Source organism: Pieris brassicae, chromosome 3 (genome assembly GCF_905147105.1).
Source record: "Pieris brassicae chromosome 3, ilPieBrab1.1, whole genome shotgun sequence".
Taxonomy (NCBI): Eukaryota; Metazoa; Arthropoda; class Insecta; order Lepidoptera; family Pieridae; genus Pieris; species Pieris brassicae.
Genome location: NC_059667.1, coordinates 17,022,699 through 17,048,083, shown reverse-complemented (window position 1 = coordinate 17,048,083; position 25,385 = coordinate 17,022,699). Strand labels below are relative to the sequence as shown.

Below are 25,385 nucleotides of genomic sequence, written 5' to 3'. Positions count from 1 at the left end.
TATTGAAGTATTTGTTTTCAAATTTAAGAAACAACATTATGTAATAATAGCAGATTATACGATTTTACCTAGGACAGCCTTGCATTGGCTACTCGGGGTCACCAATGCTGACAATTTATTTATTCCTTCGTTTTAATGTAAATAATATTTTACTATTTTAGTTTCCGATCACACGTTAAAACCGAATTGATGATTGGTTTACTAAGGGTGTGAATTGCACGACGGCTAAGTCGCGGGCACCAGCTGCTTCATAATATCAATGATACAATTGTAATAAAACTTCTTAAAAGCGATTTTTTAAACTTTTTACCAACACAACAAATATATCAATCTAATAGTACTAGTACCATAATAACAGAAATAATTATAGTAGGTAACCATCACTATTCTGAAACACATGGGCAATCTTATGAACTGATATATTAAACTTAAAAAATACATTATATATATATATTTAATGAGTATGAATATTATAAGTAATAAATCGATTGAGACACATTACTTAGTAAAAAATTTTATCCAAGAATTATATTTAATTAATTATATTTTACAAGAAATATTGATTAAAAAATTACACATCGAACCTCCACCTTTAGCTTTTTAATTGGATTTAGGCATATGAATCAGAAGAACCTTTATTTAATTTTTATACGAATTATATTTATATTTTTTGTATGGAAACTATGCTGTAAGACCTCCTAAATCTGTTGCTTTGTTGTATTGTGATGAATATATTATATATTATTATTATTGATATGGTCAATACTTTAAAGCAAGCTATGCACAAAAATACGATGATACAAACTGTATATATTTTCATACATGCATATTGATCAGCTATTTAAAATGTAGATCTCTTTACAGACTACGAACAGCCTCTCGTCACAATCAATCAAGAATCACGTATTATGAAACTGAACTTCTATGAAATGAAACATTAAACTATTTTCCCTTTTCAATATATTCTCCCTTAACCCCTTCTCCTAACTTTATTTATCACATTTGTCAAATAATTCATTAATACCGTCGAATTTTTTTTTGCTCTTGGTCATCAAAATAGGCCGAAATTGTCAATTCCGCTTCATCATCGTCGTAAAACTTTCACCAAAAGGATACCAAAAGGATCCCAAAACATCATCGTCATGATCTTTCCAGCCGATTAAGACACCTTGTACTTCTGAGGAGTCCCTTTTTTTATGCCACTGCATCGACTCTTGCTTTGACTCAGGTTTATACATGAAGATACATCACCAGTATCAATTCGGGCCATAACTTCCTCCCTTTGCTCTACACAGCGGTTCAAAAACTTACTAACTTACTTAACATCTTTCTACCCGCTCACATTTTTGATGTGCAGAAAGCATTCTCGGGACCTATCTTGCCCATCTGATCCAGACGTTAGTCATGCCTAGATGTTGAGGTAAGATGTTCAAAATGGTTGTTTCTGATACTCCAACTAATGCTGCGATATGTTTTTCTTTAGCCAGACATCTTCCAATCCTTTTTCAACTGCTTCTGGCGTGGTACTCTCAATCGGCCGTCCAGGTCGGAGTCATCTTTGATGGAGTCCCTTCCTTATTTGAAAAGGGCGTGCAATTTATAAATCATACTTTTACCAGGAGCGGAGTCCCCATAAACAGCTAACATTCCTTGTAAGATGGTTTGAGGTGTCTTTCCTTGTTTATAACTCGAAAGATAATGACCCGTTTATTCTGAAAATTGGTATATTGTATACTAACAATGAGTCACTCAATTAGCGCAGCCTACGTGGATGAGTAAACTCACCCCCGCCAAACCTGCCCTTCCGGAGATCGGCGCAGCCAACTTACAAGCAAACTGTTCAGCGATATAATATTAAAAGAGAATATATGATAAACGTAGCGTTTTGAATTTCATTAAAAAATGCCTCTTGTTAACATTGGACGATAGACTCTCATTTTTAACATAGCCATAGAAAAAGATTAGGCAAGTACGGTAAAGGTTTCATGTAATATAAAGCAAACAAAAAGCAAGTTACTATTATAAAAGTGCATTTGTTTCAGACCATCCACATACTAACGGAATTCAGGCAGCAGTGGTAGAATGGATTAGAGCTCTGGACTTAGAAATAATAAGTCAATTACTGGCAAGGGCTTGGCCATTGGCAATATTAGATACTTCCGTAGTTGGATGGAGACCAACCGTTTTAACAGATACTGATAACGTTGTACGACTGGATAGGAGGCAAAGATTAGTAAGATGGGATAGAAGACCACCAAATGAGATATTTTTAGAGGGATTTGTACCCATTGTGAAAGAGGAGCCGAATTGGGAAGAGACAGACTTGTATGGTTTTGCGAAAAATAATCATCCATCCATCTTTGTTTCAACAACAAAAACACAAAGAAACAAAAAAAAGTATGTTTGGACACCTAGAAGTGCGAACCGCGGTATAGTATATCAATACGAAATTTATGCACCTGGAGGAGTTGATGTAAACGATTCCTTCTCAGATGCATCGCCATGGCCTAATCAAATGGAGGTAGCCTTTCCTGGAGGAATACAAAATATATATATTCGATCAGCAAGGGAACTACATAACGGACGAGTTCAAAGAATTTGGATAAATCCCAATTTCTTGGATCCCGGTGATTTAGAACCCATTGTTTCTTCTTCAAGAACTCTTCAAGTCTTATGGAGAATAAATCATCCTGACGGTGGTAATAAAGATGGACGTTCTGAGAGATCAACAAGCTCTTATGATGACTTGATGTACGGTGGTACAGGAAATGTACAAGAGGATACGTTTGGTGATGAGTCTAATAACCCAAAACCAATCGCAGATGGTGAATTTATGATTGAAAGTATAAAAGATAAAAATTACTTTTTGGATTTAAGTAAAAATTTCAATGGTGGAATTATCCACAGCAACGTATATAGTGGCGGGAATAACCAAATATGGGTGTTTAGTTATGATGATAATAAAAAAGCGTACAAAATAAAAAGTTATCAAAATTCTAGTCTTTTTTTGAGCTGGGATAGTAACGCTTCGTCTAAAGAAATGATTCTCCGTGGGTATACAAATAGCGGTAACAATAACCAATACTGGCAAATTGAACAGACCGGTAAAAATTATAAACTTAGGAATCTTCTAAAACTTGATATGATTATAACAGCTCAAGATAAACCTAGTGCATTCGGTGGAAAAGAAGTTATTGTAAAGACAGAAATATCTAATTCTAATACAAAAATCTCTCAGGAATGGAAAATTATTCCATTCGATTTTCGGCCGATTATGGATGGCGATTACAATATATTTAATCTTGACCTATCGAATCAAGTTGTTGACTTTAGTAATCAATCTGATTTATTGGTCCAAGGGCATGTCTTTTGTGACAATGAAAATCAAACGTGGCACTTTACTTACAATAGTACCTATCACGCGTATAAAATATGGAGTGGTCGAAAATCAAATCTATTGTTGACATGGGATAGCAACGCTGCGTCAAAAGAAATGGTTGTTCGAGCATATACAGAGAGCGGGAGTAATAACCAATATTGGCGTATCGAACAGACCGGCTCTAAGTCTTATAAACTTAGAAATTTGGAAAAATCTAATATGATTTTAGGTTTAACTAATGTTAGCACTCCATATGGTGGATTAAATTTAATGGTTCAAGATGATTCTGATGGTAATTCTAATCTACTTGCAGAATGGGATATCAAACCCATCATTTATCAGTACGTTCCAGATGGTGATTATAATATATTCAATGATAACTTCCCCAATATAGTCATTGACTATACCAACCAAGAGGGTTCTTTGATTCATGGTCATAACTTCTATGGCAACAATAATCAAAAATGGTCATTCGTCTATGATGGAACGAAAAAAGCTTACAAAATAAAGAGCGGTGTAAATTCAAAGCTTTTGTTAAGCTGGGATAGCAATGCTACATCTAAAGAAATGGTTCTTCGTGCTTATACAGAGAGCGGGAGTTGGAACCAATATTGGCGCCTTGACCAAGACAATGATGGATCATACAGAATCAGGAATCTGCTTAACTTTAAAAAGTTAATAGCTCTAACTAATACAGATACCCCTTATGGAGGTAAAGAACTTATAGTAACAGATACTAAAGAAAGCGGTAACACTTGGTATCTTAAAAAACTAGGGGAAGTACCTCTACCAAATAGAAAATTCAGAATTGCAACTAAACTGAATTATAAAAAAGTTATAGATTCAAGTACAACTTACAACTTGATTATAACTCATGATCTAAATTTTGCTTCTAGCATATGGGAACTTGTATATGATTCAAATAAAAAAGCATACAATATATATTCCGCGGACATCAATAACCTAGGATGGGTATATCAAAATAAAAACTTTTTTGTTAAGCTGGACAATATAGATGGTCCTGATCATGGAGATCTGAGACATTTTTGGACAATAGAATATAGCATGCAAACTGGTTGCTATTTAATAAGAAGCTTATATGACCCGGCTTGTGCAGTTGGTTATACTGACAACGACTCTGTAATTACCGATACATCAACATATTCGGATAATCAATTATTTCATTTCATTTTAATGTAAGAATTACATGGAGTTCAATACTCAACATAGTGGACAGTAGTTTAAAGTGGAAAATTGTTACAAATAACATTGGTTAAGTTAAAATCATAATATCCTTTAATAATTATATCATAAGATGTGGGCCTCACAATAGGTAACACCTTGAAAAACGGTCTTAACAGCAAAGCCTTTTTCCAGATCTTCTATTTTTATTTGAGCATTACTACTTTTTACATTTGTTGTTACTAAGTAAATATATTTTATTTTCGTTTCGTTTAGCTTATGATTATTTCTAATTATTTTAAAGAATGTTGACATAGAGCAAGGTTTCATTTAAATTCTAAAGTGATGGATTTCGTCATTACTCTTTCAATAAAAGCTCTTTAACAAGAAATTATGTATGTGTGTGCATTTATATAAAAATAAACGATATGGATTTCAGTAAGTAACCTTGACGTACAACAGAAATAATATTAGAGTGGTCTTTCCAATTACATTTACCTTTTATTTGATTCTATTCCAAATATTTGATATTACTTGTTTCATTTCATCTTGCCAGGACATATATACATTCACTAAATAATAAAGGTAACTGTACTGATAAAGCTAATAGTAAAATTAATATTAGGCAAATAGACAATCAGATATTATTTTAGATATTAGTTTTAAATTTATTATCATGGCAGCTAAATATGATTTTTTTATTACAATTGGCTAGTTCATTCATTGTTTAGAGTAAAGAGCAAAAATATTATATGTGAAGTGTACACCTTAATAACAGAATCAGATGTGGAAAGAGAATGCTCTAAAGTACAGTGTTGTATAATTTTAAATGTAAAATAAGCTCAAACTCAAATGTATGTTAATAAACTATTAGTTTATATACTTAATCCTTTTATTTTTTATTAACTAAGTCTATTAATACTTCTCGCTTCCAGTCCGGTGGAGCCCGGGTCTCGGTCTACTCGCAACCAGTTTGTTGTACGGAAAATTTCTTAATCTTAATTACTCAGTTCAGGCTTTTATAAATAAGTATAGTTGAGTTACAAACAGTGACCCTTTCAAAACTATTTTTTTATATAGTTTTGTTACATCTCGCAGAAAAATAACAAATAAAAGTGTGCGCTCTTACGGGATTTATCATTTCACTTCGTAGCGTTCAAGCAGTTCAGTTGGCTACTGTGTTTTGCTTAGTGTTTTAAAATTTGAATTATACAATGGCTAGTGAGTATATTTATTTCTTTATTTGTTAAAATATTATACACGCATATAAGTAACGCAGATGGATGGATTCAATTTACTGTTCGGTATAGATTAAGTAACAGTTTTTTTAATGGAATCTCGCTCTTGGCCTTAAGGGCCTTTACAGCTCGTGCTGAATGGGATAGGATTGCTGATTTTCCTGTTATACTGAAATAAGAGTTCAGTGTTGCATGTAATAAATAACATATTAACAGCTATGATAAACCGCTAAATCAACATTATTCACTTATATCAGAATAGTGCGTGAGTGAAAAATCAGACTAAACTAGCGATCTTAGTTTCAGAGAAATTGAGAAAAATGCTCACAGATAGTCATTGTGGAGTTTAACAAGTATCATATCTGTATTAAAATTAAACTACAAAAAATGCAGTCAGTGCTTTTTATAATACAGGATTATGATATTTATTTTTCTTATATAATTGTATGTAAAATATATATAAAGAAGTTGCGACTGAATTAATGATATGTTTAACAAGGGTTAAATACAAATGATTTGAGGCCCGCTTCAACTCAAGAGCACGGAAGATCTCCATTGTGCAGTGTTACGCTCCCACCAACACGTCTGCGGAGGACATCAAGGATGACTTTTACAACGCTCTAAATGCCACACTTAAAGGTATTAAGAAACAAGATATTGTGATCGTCATGGGAGACCTTAACGCAAAAGTGGGAAGCGAAAACAGTAACTGTGAGCGCAACATGGGCAAACATGGACTCGGAGTACGGAACGAGAATGGTGAACGGTTTATAGAGTTTTGCCAACACCATGACCTGACCATCGGTGGGACACTTTTTATTCATAGAGATGTACATAAGTACACATGGAACTCCCCTGATGGCTCCACGAAAAACCAAATTGACCACCTTGCGATCAGTTCGAAGTGGCGCTCGTCACTCCTCGATGTCCGAAACCGAAGAGGCGCTGATATTGACAGCGACCACCATCTGGTTGTAGCCGAAATGCGACTCAAGATTGCAGTTGCGCGACTAGCTGGTGCCCCTGGTAGAGCTGGAAGAAGGTTTGACGTCACTAAACTGCGAGATCCTGAAATTTTGAACAGGTTCAGGCTTGAACTTCATAACCGCTTCACCGGACTTCACGCCGACGATGACTCAATAGACGGAGAGTGGAAACGCATCAAAGTGGCCTACACAGAGACCAGCTCTTCTGTCTTAGGTCATACTAAGCACTCGCGCGTGGATTGGATGTCACAAGCTACTTGGCAGCTGATAAACGACCGTAGGGAACTCCACCTAAAACTGCTCGAAACCAACGACGAACTACTACAAGCCGACCTCAGACAGCAGTATCGGGAGATTCGTAAGAAGATCTATCGCAGCTCGCGAAAGGACAGAAGGTTGTGGGTTGACGGTATTGCTGACCACGCTCAAATTGCCGCTAACACCGGCAACATGGGAGAACTGTATAAAGCGACTAAAATCTTAGCAGGAAAGATAAGTCAGCATAAAAAGCCTCTAAAATCAAAAGACGGTCAACTTATCGTAACAGCAGAAGGGCAACTACGACGCTGGCGTGAACACTTCGAGGAATCTTTTCGTCCCACAGCTACGCATGGAGGCATGCAAGACACATTTCCACCACCCAGGCCACTAGACATCGATATCGAACCACCTACACGTGATGAAGTGGAGAGAGCGGTCATGGGTCTTAAGACTGGTAAAGCACCAGGGCTTGATTTAATAGCCGCAGAAATGTTAAAAGCGGACCTGGCTACTACCGTCGACACGCTGACACCTTTGATTGGGAAAATCTGGGCCAGCGAGAAGCTTCCGGAGGACTGGAATAGGGGCCTTCTTATTACTGTGCCCAAAAAAGGTGATCTAAGCTAATGCAGCAATTGGAGAGGTATCACCTTGCTCTCGGCCCCTTCCAAGGTTTTCTGCAGAATTATCTTGGACAGGTTGTCTGCAGCCGTTGAGCCTCTCCTTCGCATAGAACAAGCTGGCTTCCGGCCTAACCGCTCGTGTACCGACCAAATTAACACTCTTCGTATCATTCTCGAACAGGCATCAGAATGGCAGAGAGAGATTTATCTTACCTTTGTTGACTTCGAAAAAGCTTTCGATACGTTGAGATGGAGCAGCATATGGTCGCGACTCTCTAACATTGGTGTCCCGCCAAAGATAATTAACCTAGTTAAGGCCAGCTATAGGAACTATTCTTGTAGAGTGATTCACGATGGTCTCGTCTCAGACGATATTCAAGTGCACGCAGGCGTCCGGCAAGGCTGCTTACTCTCGCCACTACTTTTCCTGGTTGTTCTCGACGGGATTATGGATCGCATACATCAGAACCAGCGTCGCGGAATAGAGTGGGGATTAACCAACATCTTAGAAGATTTGGATTACGCCGATGACCTCTGTCTGCTGAGTCACACGCACCGCGACATGCAATCTAAGTTGGACGACCTGGAACGCGAGGCGGGATTTGCGGGACTCAAAATCAACACCCGGAAAACGACAGAAATGCGTGTTGGAGTTGAGAATCGCACCCCAATGCGGGTGGGTGCAGAGGACATAGAAAGCGTTCAACAATTTGTTTACCTCGGAAGCGTCGTGTCTGAAACTGGAGGTACAAAATAGGACATCACTTCGCGCATTGCCAAGGCCAGAGCAACCTTTGCACAACTTTGGCCTATATGGCAGTCACGGATGTTGACGCGTCGAATCAAGGTTAAAATATTCGGATCCAACGTCAAATCTGTGCTGCTCTATGGGTGTGAAACGTGGAAGGTCACCAAACACATCTCGCACCGACTCCAAGTCTTCGTTAACCGCTGTCTTCGCCGTATTCTGAACATCTACTGGCCTGAAAAGATCTCTAACAAGCAACTTTGGGAGCGCTGTCGAGAAACCCCGATCAGCCAGCAGATCAAGCGACGCAAATGGAATTGGATAGGTCATACACTCCGAAGGGATCTCAATCATATTCCCAAGCAGGCGCTTGATTGGAATCCGCAAGGAAAGCGGAAGCGTGGCCGTCCCAAACAAACCTGGCGCCGAACAGTTGCGGACGAGGCAAAGAGAGCCGTAAAGACTTGGAGCGAGGAAAAACACGAGGCTCAAGACCGAACGCGATGGAGACTCACTGTGGACGCCCTCTGCCCCACCTAGGGGTTATAGGACATTAAGTCAAGTAAGTCAAATACAAATGATACACATTTGTATTATGCTAAAAGTAAAAAAAAGTACTCATCACTTCTTCTTATCTAATCTTGTCAAACAAACAAAAATATTATCTGCAGGCATATTATATAAAAACACAAAATATATATTTAATGAGTATGAACAGAATAAGTACTTATTCGATTGAAATATATTGCTTAGAAATATTTTTTTCTTTTTTGTATAGGAAAGGAATAAAACATTTATTTTTATCAATTGATAAAAAAAATATTGTTTACGTCTTTGTTTGGACACTGCTTTCTGTTGTAAGACCTCTTATATCTTTTGTCTTTGTTCTACTTCATGTTTTATCTGCTGCACTTTATTTACACTACAATAGAACAAATTATGATGTAAATGGAGTGGTATTATAATTATTGCAATGGTGCATTATTTGCATAGTATGCTTTCCAGAGAAATAACGAATATTGCCATGGCAGCATTTATTGTAGTAGTAGAGTATATATTTTATAGATACCTAATCACGGTGACACTAACATAATATCATCAGATAGCTAATATGGACAAGCTGGACTATTTAGACTTCAGACGTCTGAATAGACTATAACAGCCTCTCATATAAATAAGCAATAAAAACGAGCTTATGACCATTTTATATTTATTAACTATGATCACCAGTTCCTAAAATCAGCGCGGGCAGCTAAACGAATAAAAATTTCAGCTTTAGTATATTCGAGAACTTTCTGGACAGAAGTGGTACTGAGTAGATAGTATCCTTATCGCAGTGCGTACGTACGTACTCCTTACTTGTTTCGTACATCGCTCTGTCCTTATCGTACGGTTTTCTGGAATGTTCAGTCTGGTTTCGAGAAAGTTGAGATTTTCCCTCTGTTTCCCATCATTCGAATCATTCCGTCCTAGTCTCACACCTACAAAAAGTAATTTAAGAATCTTCGTTTTGCGCTTCGTTAACATTGGACTACCATTTTGATATTTAGTCAATCATATGATTGGATTTATTTCAATTATGGATTTAAAAATTCAGTTTGTTTCATAAACATAAAGATATGAGTCAGTCATATAAATGTTTAATGTTATACAAAAGGAATAAATAACAAGTTTCTATAATAAAAGTGCACTTGTTTCAGACCGTCCACCATATATGACGAACGGAATTCAGGCAGCAGTGGTAGAATGGATTAGAGCTCTGGACTTAGAAATAATAAGCCTATTACTGTCAAGGGCTTGGCCAGTGGCATTATTAGGAATTAGACAACTTCAATGGCGACCAATTGAAGTGACAGATACTGATGATGTTGTACGGCTGGATAGGAGGCAAAGATTGATTAGATGGGATAGAAGACCGCCAAATGAAATATTTTTAGAAGGGTTTGTTCCAATTGTAATTAGAGAGAATCCTAATTTGGAGGAGACAGACTTATATGGTTTTGTGAAAAATAATCATCCATCCATCTTCGTTTCAACAACAAAAACACAACGACAAAAACAAAAGAAATATGTTTGGACACCGAGAAGTGCCAGTCGCGGTATAGTATATCAATACGAAATTTATGCTCCTGGCGGAGTGGATGTAAACGCTACTTTCTCAAATCAATCGCCATGGCAAAATCAAATGGAAGTTACATTTCCTGGAGGAATACAAAATATATATATTCGATCAGCAAGGGAACTACATAACGGACGAATTCAAAGAATTTGGTTAAACCCCAATTTCTTGGATCCCGGTGATTTAGAACCCATTGCTTCTTCTTCACGAATTCCTCAAGTCGTATGGAGAATAAACCATCCTGATGGTGGACATAGAGATGGACGTTCTGAGAGATCAGCAGGCTCTCATGATGACTTAATGTATGGTGGTGAAGGTGATATACAAGAAGATACGTTTGGTGACGAGACTAATAACCCAAAACCATTTCCAGCTGGTGAATTTGTGATTGAAAGTATAAAAGATAAAAATTTCTTTTTGGATTTGACTCAGAATGTGAATGGTGGAATTATTCACAGCAACTTATACACTGGCGGAGATAACCAAATATGGGTATTAAGTTATGATGATAAAAAAAAAGCTTACAAAATACACAGTTATCAAAATTCTAAACTTTTTTTGAGCTGGGATAGTAACGCTTCGTCAAAAGAAATGATTCTCCGTGGGTATACAAATAGTGGTAGCAATAACCAATACTGGCAAATTGAACAGACCGGTAAAAATTATAGACTTAGGAATCTTCTAAAACTTGATATGATTATAACAGCTCAGGATAAACCTAGTGCATCCGGTGGAAAAGAAGTTATTGTAAATATTGAAATATCTAATTCTAATACAAAAAGCTCTCAGGAATGGTCAATTTTTCCTTTCTCTTTTCAACCGATTACAGATGGCGATTACAATATATTTAATCTTGACCTATCGCATCTAGTTGTTGACTTTAGTAATCAACGTGATTTATTGGTGCATGGCCATAGCTTTTTGGACAACGAAAATCAAAGGTGGCATTTTACGTACAATAAAGGCAAACACGCTTTTAAAATATGGAGTGGTCGAAAATCAAACCTTCTGTTGACTTGGGATAGTAACGCTGCGTCAAAAGAAATGGTTGTTCGAGCATATACAGAGAGCGGGAGTAATAACCAATATTGGCGTATTGAACAAACCGGCGAGGAGTCCTACAGACTAAGGAATCTGCAAAATTTAAGTTTGATTTTAGTGTTAACTGATGCTATCAGTACATATGGTGGATTAAAGTTAAAAGTTCAAAATGATTCTGATATAAGTACTAATTTACGTTCTAATTGGAAAATAAAACGTATCTTTTATCAGTACATTCCAGATGGTGATTATAATATATTCAATGATAACGTCCCAAATATTGTTGTTGACTTTACCAATCAAAAGGGTTCATTGATTCATGGTAATAACTACTGTGGCAACAATAATCAAAAATGGTCATTTATGTATGATGGAAAGAAAAAAGCTTACAAAATAAAGAGCGGTCTGCGTCCAAAACTTTGGTTAAGCTGGGATAGCAATGCCTCGTCTAAAGAAATGGTTCTTCGTGCTTATACAGAAAGCGGGAGTACGAACCAATATTGGCGCCTTGAAAAAGCCAATGACGGATCATACAGACTCAGGAATCTGCATGATTTTAATAAGTGTATAGCTCTAACTAATAAAAATACCACTTATGAAGGTAAAGAACTTATAGTGTCAGAGACTAAAGAAAACGGTAACACTTGGTATCCTAAAAACCTAGGGGAAGTACCTCTACCAAATAGAAAATTCAGAATTGCAACTAAATTAAATTACAAAAAAGTGATAGATTCAAGAAGATTTCACGACTTGATTATTACTCATGATCTAAATTTTGCTTCTAGCATATGGAAACTTGAATATGATTCAAGTAAAAAAGCATACAATATATATTCCGCGGACATCAATAACCTAGGATGGATATATCAAAATAAAAACTTTTTTGTTAAGCTGGACAATATAGATGGTCTGGATCATGGAGATCACAGATATTTTTGGACAATAGAATATAACATAAAAAGTGGTTGCTATTTAATAAGAAGCTTATATGACCCGGCTTGTGCAGTTGGTTATACTGACAACGAATCTGTAATTACCAGTACTACAACATACTCCGATCGTCAATTATTTCATTTTATTCTAATGTAATGTAATTATGAGATGGATCAATAGATATACAATAAATTTAAAAGGAACAGTTTAACTAATAACTTTGGTTAAATTAAAATAACACTTATTCATAAACCTAATGTTTACTTAGGAACGTCAGTAGATTAAATTAATTTAGTATTAATGTAATTAAATGATTCTAAAAATAATTGTACTGCCAGTTCTTAGAACGGACTAGAAGGCAACTATTGCACCATGCTTTGTAGTATATGATCTCGAATTAATTATTGATACTAATAAAAAATGTCAAAAAATTAAACATATATGTCATATAAGTGAAGGTTTAGCCGCTATTAGAGGCAAAGATGGTGAAATAGGAACACTTACATTATCATTGTAGCAACACGTAAACTTCATATAATTTACGTATATGCATAATATAGGTATAATATACGTCTAAAGATACAAAAAATAAAATTGACACAGGTAAAGTAGGTTACTGACCAACCATTGCATCGGCCCCGATTTGTAGGTGTAAGAATAAAACAAAAAGTATAGACACCACCACAATGACAATACATAGATGTTCACGATCCCGTACAGTATGTAAAAATCAGTGTTCTCTCACCAAACAATAGATGTTGGTGAACTGCAAAAACATTGATACAAGCACTGAGATAACCGTATATTATCATTCCCCTTATAATAGCACAGCCTTAGCTAAAAGCTTACCTTTAATGTTCCTTTTTTTTATTGAAACACTTGACCTTACTAGATCTTTTGTTAAAATAAACCAATACCGTGGAAAGAATTACTCGTTTTGTGTAATTTTATTAAGCAGGTCGCTCGAATAGCTCGCATCCACAAATAAACACCCTTAAACATAAGTAAACCTAAATCGTTAGCCTATGTGAAAGACTTTCAATATGTGGGTCCCGCAATAGAGTACAACGTAAGTAACACCTTGAAACACGGTCTTAAAAAATAAAACAGCAAAGCCTCCTGATCATCAATTTTAATTTGAACACTACTACTTTTTACGTTTGTTGTTGCTAAGTAAATAGATTTTATCTTCGTTTCGGTCAGCTTATGATTATTTGTAATTATTATAAACAAGGATGAGATAGAGCAATATTTCAAATTCTCACGTGATGAATTTCGTCGTTACACTTTTAATAAAAGCTCTTTAACAAGAAATGATGTGTATATAACTTAATTATGTAAACAATAAACCACATGGGTTTAAGTATGGAACTTTGACGTACACCATAGACGACCTTTCATTTGATTCTATTCTTAATATTTGAGTTTACTTAACTTCCACAATCTATACATTCACATTACCGATATAACCGAGCTGATAGTTAAATAAATACAGATAGCCAGATACTTTTTTTAGTCGTTAGTTTAAATAATAATGATTGTAATGTATGTGCTTATTAATTTCGTTCAATTTAGTTTTGTATGAGTGATCCTCTAAATTATATCAGTGATCAGATATGGAAAGCTTGCTTCAAAGTTCATTGTTGTGTAATTTTAAATGTAAAATAAGCTGGAATTAAATGTATGTCAATAAACTTTATACACTATTATTTATTTCCTTTCCCAATTAGTAAAATTGATAAAGTTGATAACTACTGGCAAAAGTGCTACTTGTTTAACCTATTGCGACATTCTATTGTAATTTCGAATCCGATTACAATTTACATTTACAACGTTTTTATATTGTTTCCGCGTAAATATTTTTTTACAATACACACAAGCACCCATTATCTGTACTCCTAATAGTAATAGCGATTGCGACCCCGACTTTAATATTGAGTTTGAGTTCTGCGCGATCTTAAGGGTGTGACATCAGCGCTAAGGACATTGGGGACTATATCAAAATTGTAAGGAAAAATGTCGAGATCGGTATTGGTATTGGAAGTTACAGAGTCCGGGCTACGATACGTATATATATACGTATATAATATTAACAATCTGAAGTGTACCAAAAGTGATAATATTATTAATAGTTTATATAAGTAATATTAATTTCAATGATTGGCCTTGTCTAAACTTCGTGTAAACCAAGTCTTTACTAAGAGAATTCTATGTATAGGAAGTAACTGTTAATGAGTTTGTGGCAAATATTAAATTTCGGTACTAAGATAGTCCAATATGTATGGAAGTGATGTATGCATCGCTTTCGTTAGACAATCCATCCGCTTCCGAATTTTATGTTCTCGAGGTTGGCACCGATTTATCTTCTTCTTCAACCTATGTTCTATTCTTCCAAGACTAGCTGTGCGTTGTCTGCTCGTGATGCATCAGTCAACTCCAGAAGAAAAACTGTTAATAAACATATTAAAAATACAGATTAGATCATAAATAACAATATCTTACGACTAGTATTAACGGTTTTAAACTGAAAGTAAACCGGCAAGTGTAGCCACCATTGGATTTATGTCGATACTTTTTTTATCCAGTGATTAAAGGATAAAGTACTAAATGCTCTCTATGATTTGCCTGCATATATACATATACATGTATATATGCAGACAAGTTTTAGTTCTTCTTTGGTTTCAATTTTTATTTCTTTAGTTTCCTATCTCTAACCGAAAGTATTATGGAATTATTGTTTCATTTGTTTTCCCACTAATATTTGTTACGAAATCTTATCACATACAAGCAGGAAATAAAAATTATCAATAGAATAACCACAAAAAAACCACACAGTATTTTAATTTGGGAAATTATTATTTATTCAAAAAATTTTACTTTTTATTATTATTTGTTTATTTTTAACTTGTATTTTGATTCCATTACCATAAACAGTTATTATGAGCCAGGTATTGCTTCATTATGACACATATAAATTTGTTTTATTTTTTTTAAACATTATTGCTTTAGTGAAAGTCATATTGTGTCTAGTCTATTTAGACAACAACAACCTAGAGAGGTAAGCCTTTTCCTTAACAAGTAACAATTATATTTATTGCAAGAAATACATTATTGTAACATAAAATAAACCAGTGGCGCTACAATCTTTTTAGGTCTGGGCCTCAGATTTCTGTATTTGTTACATGATCATTTGTCAATCTAATAGGTGACCGTGTGCCTGACACACGCCGTCGACTTTCTGAGTCTAAGGCAAGACACTTTCCTCACAATGTTCTCCTTCACCGTTCGAGCGTATGTTAAATGCGCACATAGAAAGAAAAGCAAATGGTGCACAACCAACCATTGAACCTACGACCTCAGGGATAAGAGTCGTATGCTGAAGGTACTAGGCTAACACTGCTCTAATATATAATTATAAGTAACTCCGATGTGCCATTGACAACACTTATACTAGCCTTTGCTATTTTAAACACGATTTAAAATCACGTTTATTTTGTGAAATTGGCACGTCAATCAATGTCAATTCTTTTGTTTCTTGTACTGTATTTTTTTGTTACATATATTAGTAAAGTTTTGCTTTAATTTATATTTATTGACTTTATCCAAAACATCCAACTAAGTAATGTAATAGACATTGTTCTTAAACAATTTTCAGAGCATCTTTTAGACATTATCTTTTTTCTGTACGGTGCCCTGAGGACGTGCACAGATAGAACAAAGGTAGGTCATTGTTGTCCTAAATTATGCTTAAATAATCTAGAAGTCTTATTTTTTATTGTTTGTAGTAAGTATGACTTATGAATAGATTATTATGATCTAGACTTCCAAACACACTCGGCTTTATTAAACGACTTTCACAACTATGAATTCCCGGCGCATAGTGCACTATGTAGAAGTAGCTACCCACTGAAGTATTTTCAAACCAATTCAACTTAGGGTTCTTCAAGAAAAGGACGTTCCAATTATTTACAGGTTGGCGACGCACTTAGTCTTCTGGCAACGTGAGTGTCCATGGGTTGTTAATTATCACTTCAGGAAAGCCTCCAGCCCGTTTGGCTCCTGTTACATAAAACATAAGTCACGAGTAAAGAAAATATTATTTGTCTTGTATGTAACTGTATAGTCATAGACTTTGGCTTTTGCTGCATCTTTACCTATGTAAAGAAGTACACTTATGAACGTCAAAAAAGAAGTTAAATTAATTGTAAATTTACATTTCGACCAGTTCGCAAGTCAAGAGCGTAGACCGGACAAGAAGAACTGGCAAGCTACTTTCCGCCACTCTTTTTAATCGCTAAGAGATACATAAGATTTACATAATAAAGAAATGTACCAGGTGAATAATGTTGTTACAAACGTAAATTTGGTTTGTCATTGATAAATACATTTTATTATTTATACAGTTGTGTCATTACTCGTTACCATTGTTATGTTCACATAAGCATTTTGTTTTTGATCATTTTCCTTTTAGATAGTATGTGAATATTATTCAATGTTAATATATTCCGCTGAAATGTGCAATAAGCTTGCTCTAACGTATAATGGTGTCAACACAGTAGCGGGAGCGTATATTTATGAGTATAGCACTTATTGTAACATAATAATCTAGCTGTAACATTTAAAATTGATAAAAAATACAATGCAACAATAAGTTTACTTTTGTCAATAAACTATATATACTGTTTACTTTTTTCTCTTACTAGTTCTTAGAATTAATAACAGAGACCTAATGCCGATACTAATATCGACTTCAAATTTCTTAAGCCGATCATTTCAAAGCATGTATTATTTTGGTGTAGTAATAAAGTGCAGTTAATATATATGAACTACTTTATGATTAGGAAATAAATAACGAATAAAACGGAAATATTGTTACGACCTTAGAGAAGTTTGCACTAGTATGATTCCCGCAGGTCAAAAATGCTTTGGGTCCGACATAATATGGGTGTAAGTCTCCACTCTGTATGTTCTAATAATTAAATATTTCCAGAATCAGTGTCGTGATTGCTAAGCCGAGTTAGGAGTTTTATATGTATATGTCTTATGTTGGAAAACATGAGAGCAGTGTTGGCCTAGCAACTCAGTGATCGGCACAGAACCCAGAGGTCGTTCCAATGACGACTGTGCGACCGAATTTGTGCTGCGCATTGAACACTTGCTCATAAGCCTTTATTTTTGTCGGCGCAAAGATAATGCAATACGTATGCAACGCTTTCGTTAGACAGTCCATGTGCTTCCGAATTATAATGTTAAGTAGGTTGGCACCAGTTCACCTATTTCTTCAACCTATGATTTATTGAGGCATCAGTGCTAATAGGTTATAAGTCATTATTATGAAAAGTAATACATGAATAATTTCAACCTTAAAGACAATAATAATTATAATGACGATGGCAGCTGACAGGAACGCTTTGCTCCGATATATTAATATTATATGTAAAAGGGAAAGAAGTCTTAACTGAAATCGACAATAAAAGGTTCTATTGGCTCTTTCGATACTTTTTTTACCAAAACACTTAAGGGATGTAATAAAGCATGCTAAGTGCTCAAATATATGATTCGAGTAAGTAAACAATATTAGTTTTAGTACTTTAATGATTATTATTTCTTTAGTTGTCATAATAAATAGTACATCATTTTGAATATTTTTCAATTCTTAGGCATTATCTCCAACCGAAATCTCCTCAAAAACGGTAAGTTTTATCAAAAAAGGTCTCATGCCAAAATTGTGGATCTTAAAATCCTTTCACTTTTTTTCCTAAGTTACCAGTCCAGTCACATAGGATCGATGGTGATTTTTAAAACTTTATTTGTAATGGTAAACCCCAGCTCTCCACCAATATTTTGCTCTCCGGGATTTTTTGTTATTTGACCACTATTTTTATGTCTAAACTGACCTCACTACTAGTTCTATGCAATTATCGTTTATTTTATTTTTCACTAAAAAAGTTTGTTTCGATATCTTATTACCAACTTACAGGAAATGAATATTATCATGAAATAAACCACAAAAAAGCAAATATATAATTTATCCATAAGTGAACAGTTTTTGCTTGTACAAATTGGTAACGTCCGTTACTTTAAAAACGTTCTACGAGTTCTGGATGCCAAGAACTACAGAAATGTGACCGTTAACGAGACAAAACAATTAAAGTATTATGCTCATTCAAACACGATAAATCTTGTGAAATTTTACGAATTTCAATCCCTTTTTTACAATTGGCACCAGATGACATATTTTAAAGGATGACTAACGTAAATTAATTCAGAACGTAGTTTAGTTTCTTCTAGCTCTGCATTTTTATTTGAATTACACCGTGACTCATATGCATTAAATATAACGCTCAAAAATTCTATTTGTTTATTAAACATCTGTCTAAAAGGTGCATCCGCAAAATTTCCGTTCTTATACAATTAGTTAGTTATTATTTATAGCATATTAACGACAAAATATTTATTTTTATTATCAGATTGTTTTGGTTCAACCGTGTAAGCGCGGATAAATCTCATTGGGTTCATACCCAGAATATTAAGGCAGACCATTATTATTATATATATATTTTTATCGTTTACATTGAATATCTATACATCATTGGGATCCAGTATCTAATCACATCCGACTTAGCCTAATTAAATATGAAACGTGAAGCCTATAGCAAAAACGCGAGTATTTGATGATCACTTTGTTATTTCAAAATAATCAAGTACAATTTTATTGATAAGTTAGTGCTTGTGACTAATTCAAGTATTATGTATCTAAAATACGTATTTGTTTAAATTATTTTACATATTTGGAATGAATACGAATTTCATATTTATCTGATTAATGTCAACTCTAATAATTATGAATCATTTCTCTATCAAAATAATTGTATACCTACCTCTTACGAGTAGATGTAGCAAAGCCCCGATAAATGGATTCAAATATTTAAAAAAATGGTTAATTCCAATTAATAGGTTCCTTGTAAATCTTAGCACACAGTAACCGTGTAAACTCATCAGCTTTATTAGCTGGATCACGTTATTGGGTGATAAAAAATGTAAATTAGACAAATTCAAATTAAAAATTTAATTTAGCAAAATAAAACCTTATAGCTTATATATAAACATTATCTTAACATATATAGATCTACTTCTAAAGAACAAAAAATATACTTCAATTCTGCGTATAATAATAATAAAGCCCGTTTAATTTCCAATCATGACAAAAAACTTAGATTTTTTTACATCTTATACATTATTTTTATCTTGTTATCCTATATTTCCTATATCCTAGCTACCTTCAGTACCGTTGATCGAAACCTCTTCACGGGTAAAGGCCTCCTCCAGCTTTTGTCAACTAACTCTGTCTATGGCTTTCTTTCTCCATTGACTTCATTGATTTCATCCACATTTTTTGGGGCGCTATCTTCTCCTTCTTCCCCTTGGTCCTTACAGTACAGTTGACCTTAAATTCCGCCATTTATTTGTATATTTTGCTATATGCCCCGCCAATTGCCACTTCTGTTTTATCGCTTTGTCTTATTTACTAATTCTAAAACCATAATATAACCATAAAAAAGTTAAAAGAATATTTCAATTTATTTTCGGCTAACTACAAATCATAATAATAATTTTATACTAGTAGTGCGATTTACGTTTCAGTCTTTTAGTCACTTTTGAGCCCACTTAGAAAGAGAAGAAAAATAATAATATCATTTGTCTTTGTTAGTCATACATACATTTTATTAGCTACACATTTGTCTCATAAATATTGACAATAATTATAACAATGTTTACATAATTTGTTTTTGGGCATTTTCCCTTTAGATAGTATGTTTAAGAATATATTATTAAATTGTCCAATATTTGCTAACAACTAAATTAACTTAAAGGTAAAATTTTAATATTATATTTACGTAAAAAATGTTAATTATGTTTAAATACTTATTTCTATTTAGAGAAAACAAATATGCACTCCTATTTTTCCTAGTCAGGATTTTAATTTAAAGTCTTTGTCTAGCTAGTCCCTATAGGGTAGATTTTTGCGTGAAAGATATTACAACAAAAGATAAAGTAACCTTTAAAATAATCACGGTAATGTTGATTCATGTGATGTATCTCAATGAGAATTTTTTACTTGAACCACCAACTCATGCGCACAGTCTTCCCGCTAGTCGGACTCGTGACTTGTGCGCTACCGCTGTTAAAAAAAAACTGTTAAAATCCTGTGGGACCCTAAGCTCCTAAAGGGTATTTAAGCACAAAATAAGCACGGATAACACTCTGGTACAAATTGACGTTGGCGTTTCAGTAGTTTTGAGGCATTAAAATTAATAATTCGACCTTGTATTTTTTTTAATTTGATACAAATGTATATGACATCATAAGCAGTACTATTAATTATATATATTTCGACAATTTCTATTTAAAACTTATTGTTGATGTTCCTTTGTTCTTTGATTGTTGAAACTTGATACCATCAAGCGTTTCCTTGAAAAAAATGGCAAAATTTATTTCAATAAAAAAAATAAGGGCATATCATTATAAAAAATATATACCATTCGGATCAAACATTGATCAAAATGGGTAATGTCTGAAAATAAATAATTAAATACTTCCTCACGTTACATATACAAATAGTCTTACAAAATTAAGAGTATATGCGAGTGATACTCAAAAACATTTTTCTCAAAACACAGCGATATGTGTGATGCTGGCATGATGTCAAGAATTTTTTGCTTTGTATCATGTCTAAGACCAACAGTGGTTACGCGCAAAACTAGGATTATTCTTGCAAGTATTTCACGCAGACAGTCAGTGCATTTTTCGCAAATTTTGTATGTACATTTGGCAACCCAAGCTGACTAAAAAATATCAAATAAAAGCACGCGCTTGTTGTGAATGGCTCATTCCACTTCGTGGTCCGCCAGCCGTCCAGTTGGTTGTAATTTGTTCAGCGTTTTCATCGGATCATCAATTGCAATGTCTAGTGAGTAAATTTATTTATTTAAACGAATAATATGTTTTATATACTTTAACCCAAGACATTCCTTTTGAACGATAGTGAAAACAAAATTGAATATTCACGTATTCATTTTATTTACGATCTGATGTCATTAATTGGCAACAATACAAAACAAGGCATTGCATCTTGTGTTTGCACATTCGTGTTTCATAGTTAATTATTTATTTATTGGTTTTTAACTTTTGTTTTGTGTCATTCTGTAGATATTATTATTATAAGGTAATACTGAAAATCAATTAAAATTAATGATTTTGAACACATTTCACAACATGAACTTGTTCCATCTTATGCCCGGGCATCTTGCGAAGTTAGTTTTAAGCTACGTATTGTGTTGTGATAATACTCTCATTACAGGACAGACATAATTACTCTCAATTTTTCGATAATTATAAATAATGTCAAATATTTTGTCTACAGTATATTTTTGATGGATTTTGTTCGCTATCAAGATGCTGCATATGTCACTCACAAAACAAACACATGCACTTCTAAATGATACATCCTACTTCGAAAGAGATAATAATTTCATTTACCTTTTGAAGTAATAATCATTATCCGCTTGAATTTCCTGTAAATTTATCGATATACAATGGGATGAGAAAAACATTATTCAACACTCAAAATAATTTCACAGCGTCAACGTTTTAACAAATTTATAATATTGGCTGTATTGAAGTCATAAATCAATGTGGAAATAAAATAATAATATCTACACACTTTTGGTATAATAAATAGTGGATCAATCGATATATAAAAGCTATAGATAAGATTTTTTTTCCATATTTTTTAATTTTTATTATTTATGCCCGATACCATTAGCTCATATCCATTTATGAAATAAGTACTAGTATATACATCATAAAACAGATTCTTTTTGCATTCCACTATAAAGAAAAACTTGGCAACATTGACAAATAACAATAATTCAAAAATATAAACAAAAATTTAGTCCATAATAAGACTGTATTTGTTTCAGATCGAGGACCACCCAACCCCATTACTAATGGTATTCAGGCAGCAGTGATAGAATGGATTAGATCTTTGGACTTGGAACTGATAAGTTTATTAGTGTCAAGGAGCTGGCCAATGTCAATATTAGATATTAGCGAACCTCGTTGGAGACCCACTGAAGTAACAGATACTGACAATGTTGTTAGGATGGATAGGAGGCAAAGGCTGCTTAGGTGGGATAGAAGACCGCCAAATGAAATATTTTTAGAAGGATTTGTACCCATTGTGACAAGGGAGGACCCGGATTGGGAAGAGACAGACTTATATGGTTTTGCAAAAAATAACCATCCTTCCGTCTTTGTTTCAACAACAAAAACTCAAAGAGATAAAAAAAAATATGTTTGGACACCGAGAAGTGCAAACCGCGGGATAGTATATCAATACGAAATTTATGCTCCTGGAGGAGTCGATGTCAATGAGTCTTTATTACATGAATCACCTTGGCCTAACCAAATGGAGGTTGCATTTCCTGGAGGAATACAAAATATATACATAAGATCAGCAAGAGAGCTCCATAATGGAAGAATTCAAAGAATTTGGATAAACCCTAATTTTTTGGACCCACTCGAATTAGAAAACATTGCTTCTTCTTCAAGAACTCCTAATATTATTTGGAGAAGAGACCACCCTGATGGTGGTCATAGAGATTCCGATGGACGTTCCAAGAGATCGGCCAGCTCGGATGATGACTTGATGTATGGTGGTGCAGGTGATGTAGAAGAAGATACGTTTGGTGATGAGGTTAATCCAAAACCATTTCCAGATGGTGAATTTATGATTGAAAGTATACAGAATAATAACTCCTTTTTGGATTTAACTGAAAATGAATCAGGTGGAATTATTCACAGCCACGTATATAATGGCGGGGATAACCAAATATGGGTATTTAGTTATGATGAAAATAAAAAGGCTTACAAATTAAAAAGTAAGCAAAAGTCCAGTTTATTGTTAAGTTGGAATAGTAATGCTACGTCTAAAGAAATCATTCTCCGGGGATACACCGAGAGTGGTAGCGACAACCAATACTGGCGATTTGAACAGACCGACGACTATTATAGACTTAGGAACCTTGTGAACTTAGATATGATAATAACCGTTCAAAATAAATCTAGTGCATTCGGTGGAAAAGAAGTTATTGTAAATTCTGAAATTAATACTTCTGATGAAAGAAACTCACAGGCATGGAAAGTTAATCCAATCTCTTTTCAGACGATTCCAGATGGTGATTATAATATATTTAATCTTGGCATGTCCGACAATGTCGTAGACTTTTCTAACCAAAACGATTTCTTGATTCATGGTGAAACCTATATGGACAATGAAAATCAAAAGTGGAAATTTACTTACGATAGTGGTAAGCGAGCTTATAAAATATGGAGTGGTCGAAGATCAAATCTTTTGTTGAGCTGGAATAGTAATGCTACATCAAAAGAAATGGTTCTTCGAGCATATACGGAGAGCGGAAGCAAGAACCAATATTGGCGCATCGAACAGACTGGCGATGAGTCTTATAGACTTAGGAATCTGGAAAACTTAAGTTTGATTTTAATGTTAACTGAAGTTAGCAGTCCATACGGTGGATTAAATTTAATAGTTCAAGATGATTCGGATACTAATACTAATCTACATTCAAACTGGAATATTAAACCCATCTTTTATAAGTATATTCCAGATGGCGATTATCATATTTTCAATGATAACTTCCAAAATATAGTTGTTGACTTTACCAATCAAGAGGATTCTTTGATACATGGTCATAATTACTTTGGCAACAATAACCAAAAATGGGCTTTCATCTATGATGAAAATAAAAAAGCTTATAAAATAATAAGCGGTGTACGTTCAGATCTTTTGTTAAGCTGGAATAGTAATGCAGAGCCACAAGAAGTGATTCTTCGAGCATATACAGAGAGTGGGAGTATGAACCAATATTGGCGCCTCGATCAAGCCAATGACGGATCATACAGACTCAGGAATCTCATTAGCTTTTACAGGTTAATAGCTCTAACTGATGAAGACAGTCCTTATGGAGGTAGAAAACTTATAGTATCAGGTGCTACGGAAAATGGGAACACTTGGTATATCAAAGAAATAGGGAAAGTAGCTGTACCAAATGGAAAGTTTAGAATTGCAACTAAACTGAATTATAAAAAAGTGATTGATTCGAATCAAAATAATGATTTGATTATTTCTCAAAATCTAAATCTTGTTACCAGCGAATGGGAACTTAAATACGATTCAAGTAGAAAAGCATACAATATATATTCTTCAGACGTCAATAACTTAGGATGGATATATCAAAATAAAAAATATTTTGTTAAGCTTGGTAATATAGATGGTCCTGACCATGGAGATTGGAGATATTTTTGGACGATTGAATATAACATGCGAAGTGGCTGCTATTTAATAAGAAGTTTACATGAGCCTTCTCATGCAGTGGGTTATTCCGACAATAATTCAGTCATAACTGATACATCAACGTACTCCGATAATCAGTTGTTTCATTTTATTCCAATTTAATATTTTGATTGTGTTTTTCCACGCTGTATCTTCTTCTTCTTATGTATTTTTCAGTTATATAAACCATTACATGTCCTAATAGAGAAAAAGCTTACTCTAACGTATCATACCTATTCGTAGCTTGCGTATTATTTTTATTATAACAGAATTATATAGCTCAAAGATTTATATTTATTACAAATACAATGTATAACTAATTTATGTCAATAAACTACATATATTTACAATTCTCTTTTTCTCTTCCTAGTTAATACAATTAATTACAGTGACCTACCGGCTAAAACGCTACTTACGCTAATATCCGTATGGATGGGATATTTAGTCAGGTTTTAAATTT

The 25,385-nt window shown here is 34.1% G+C and overlaps 2 protein-coding genes across 2 annotated transcripts; both read left to right on the top strand.

Moving 5' to 3' along the window:
• Window positions 1-3,423: 3,423 nt before the first annotated feature.
• LOC123706789 (pierisin-like) lies at window positions 3,424-13,759 on the top strand. The gene is made up of 2 exons (XM_045656233.1): window positions 3,424-3,532; window positions 11,620-13,759. The coding sequence occupies exons 1-2, from the start codon at window positions 3,494-3,496 to the stop codon at window positions 12,664-12,666; spliced, it is 1,086 nt and encodes a 361-aa protein (XP_045512189.1). The 5' UTR covers window positions 3,424-3,493; the 3' UTR covers window positions 12,667-13,759.
• Window positions 13,760-21,311: 7,552 nt separating this feature from the next.
• LOC123706779 (pierisin-like) lies at window positions 21,312-25,066 on the top strand. The gene is made up of 2 exons (XM_045656218.1): window positions 21,312-21,481; window positions 22,494-25,066. The coding sequence occupies exons 1-2, from the start codon at window positions 21,394-21,396 to the stop codon at window positions 25,046-25,048; spliced, it is 2,643 nt and encodes an 880-aa protein (XP_045512174.1). The 5' UTR covers window positions 21,312-21,393; the 3' UTR covers window positions 25,049-25,066.
• Window positions 25,067-25,385: the final 319 nt, after the last annotated feature.

Coding starts and splice junctions, on each gene's coding strand:
- LOC123706789 (XM_045656233.1), top strand. CDS start 3,494: ATGGTTGTTCGAGCATATACAGAGAGCGGGAGTAATAAC. Junction 3,533..11,619: donor CAGAGAGCGGGAGTAATAAC/CAATATTGGCGT, acceptor GGGAGTAATAAC/CAATATTGGCGTATTGAACA.
- LOC123706779 (XM_045656218.1), top strand. CDS start 21,394: ATGGCTCATTCCACTTCGTGGTCCGCCAGCCGTCCAGTTGGTTGTAAT. Junction 21,482..22,493: donor ATCATCAATTGCAATGTCTA/GTGAGTAAATTT, acceptor TATTTGTTTCAG/ATCGAGGACCACCCAACCCC.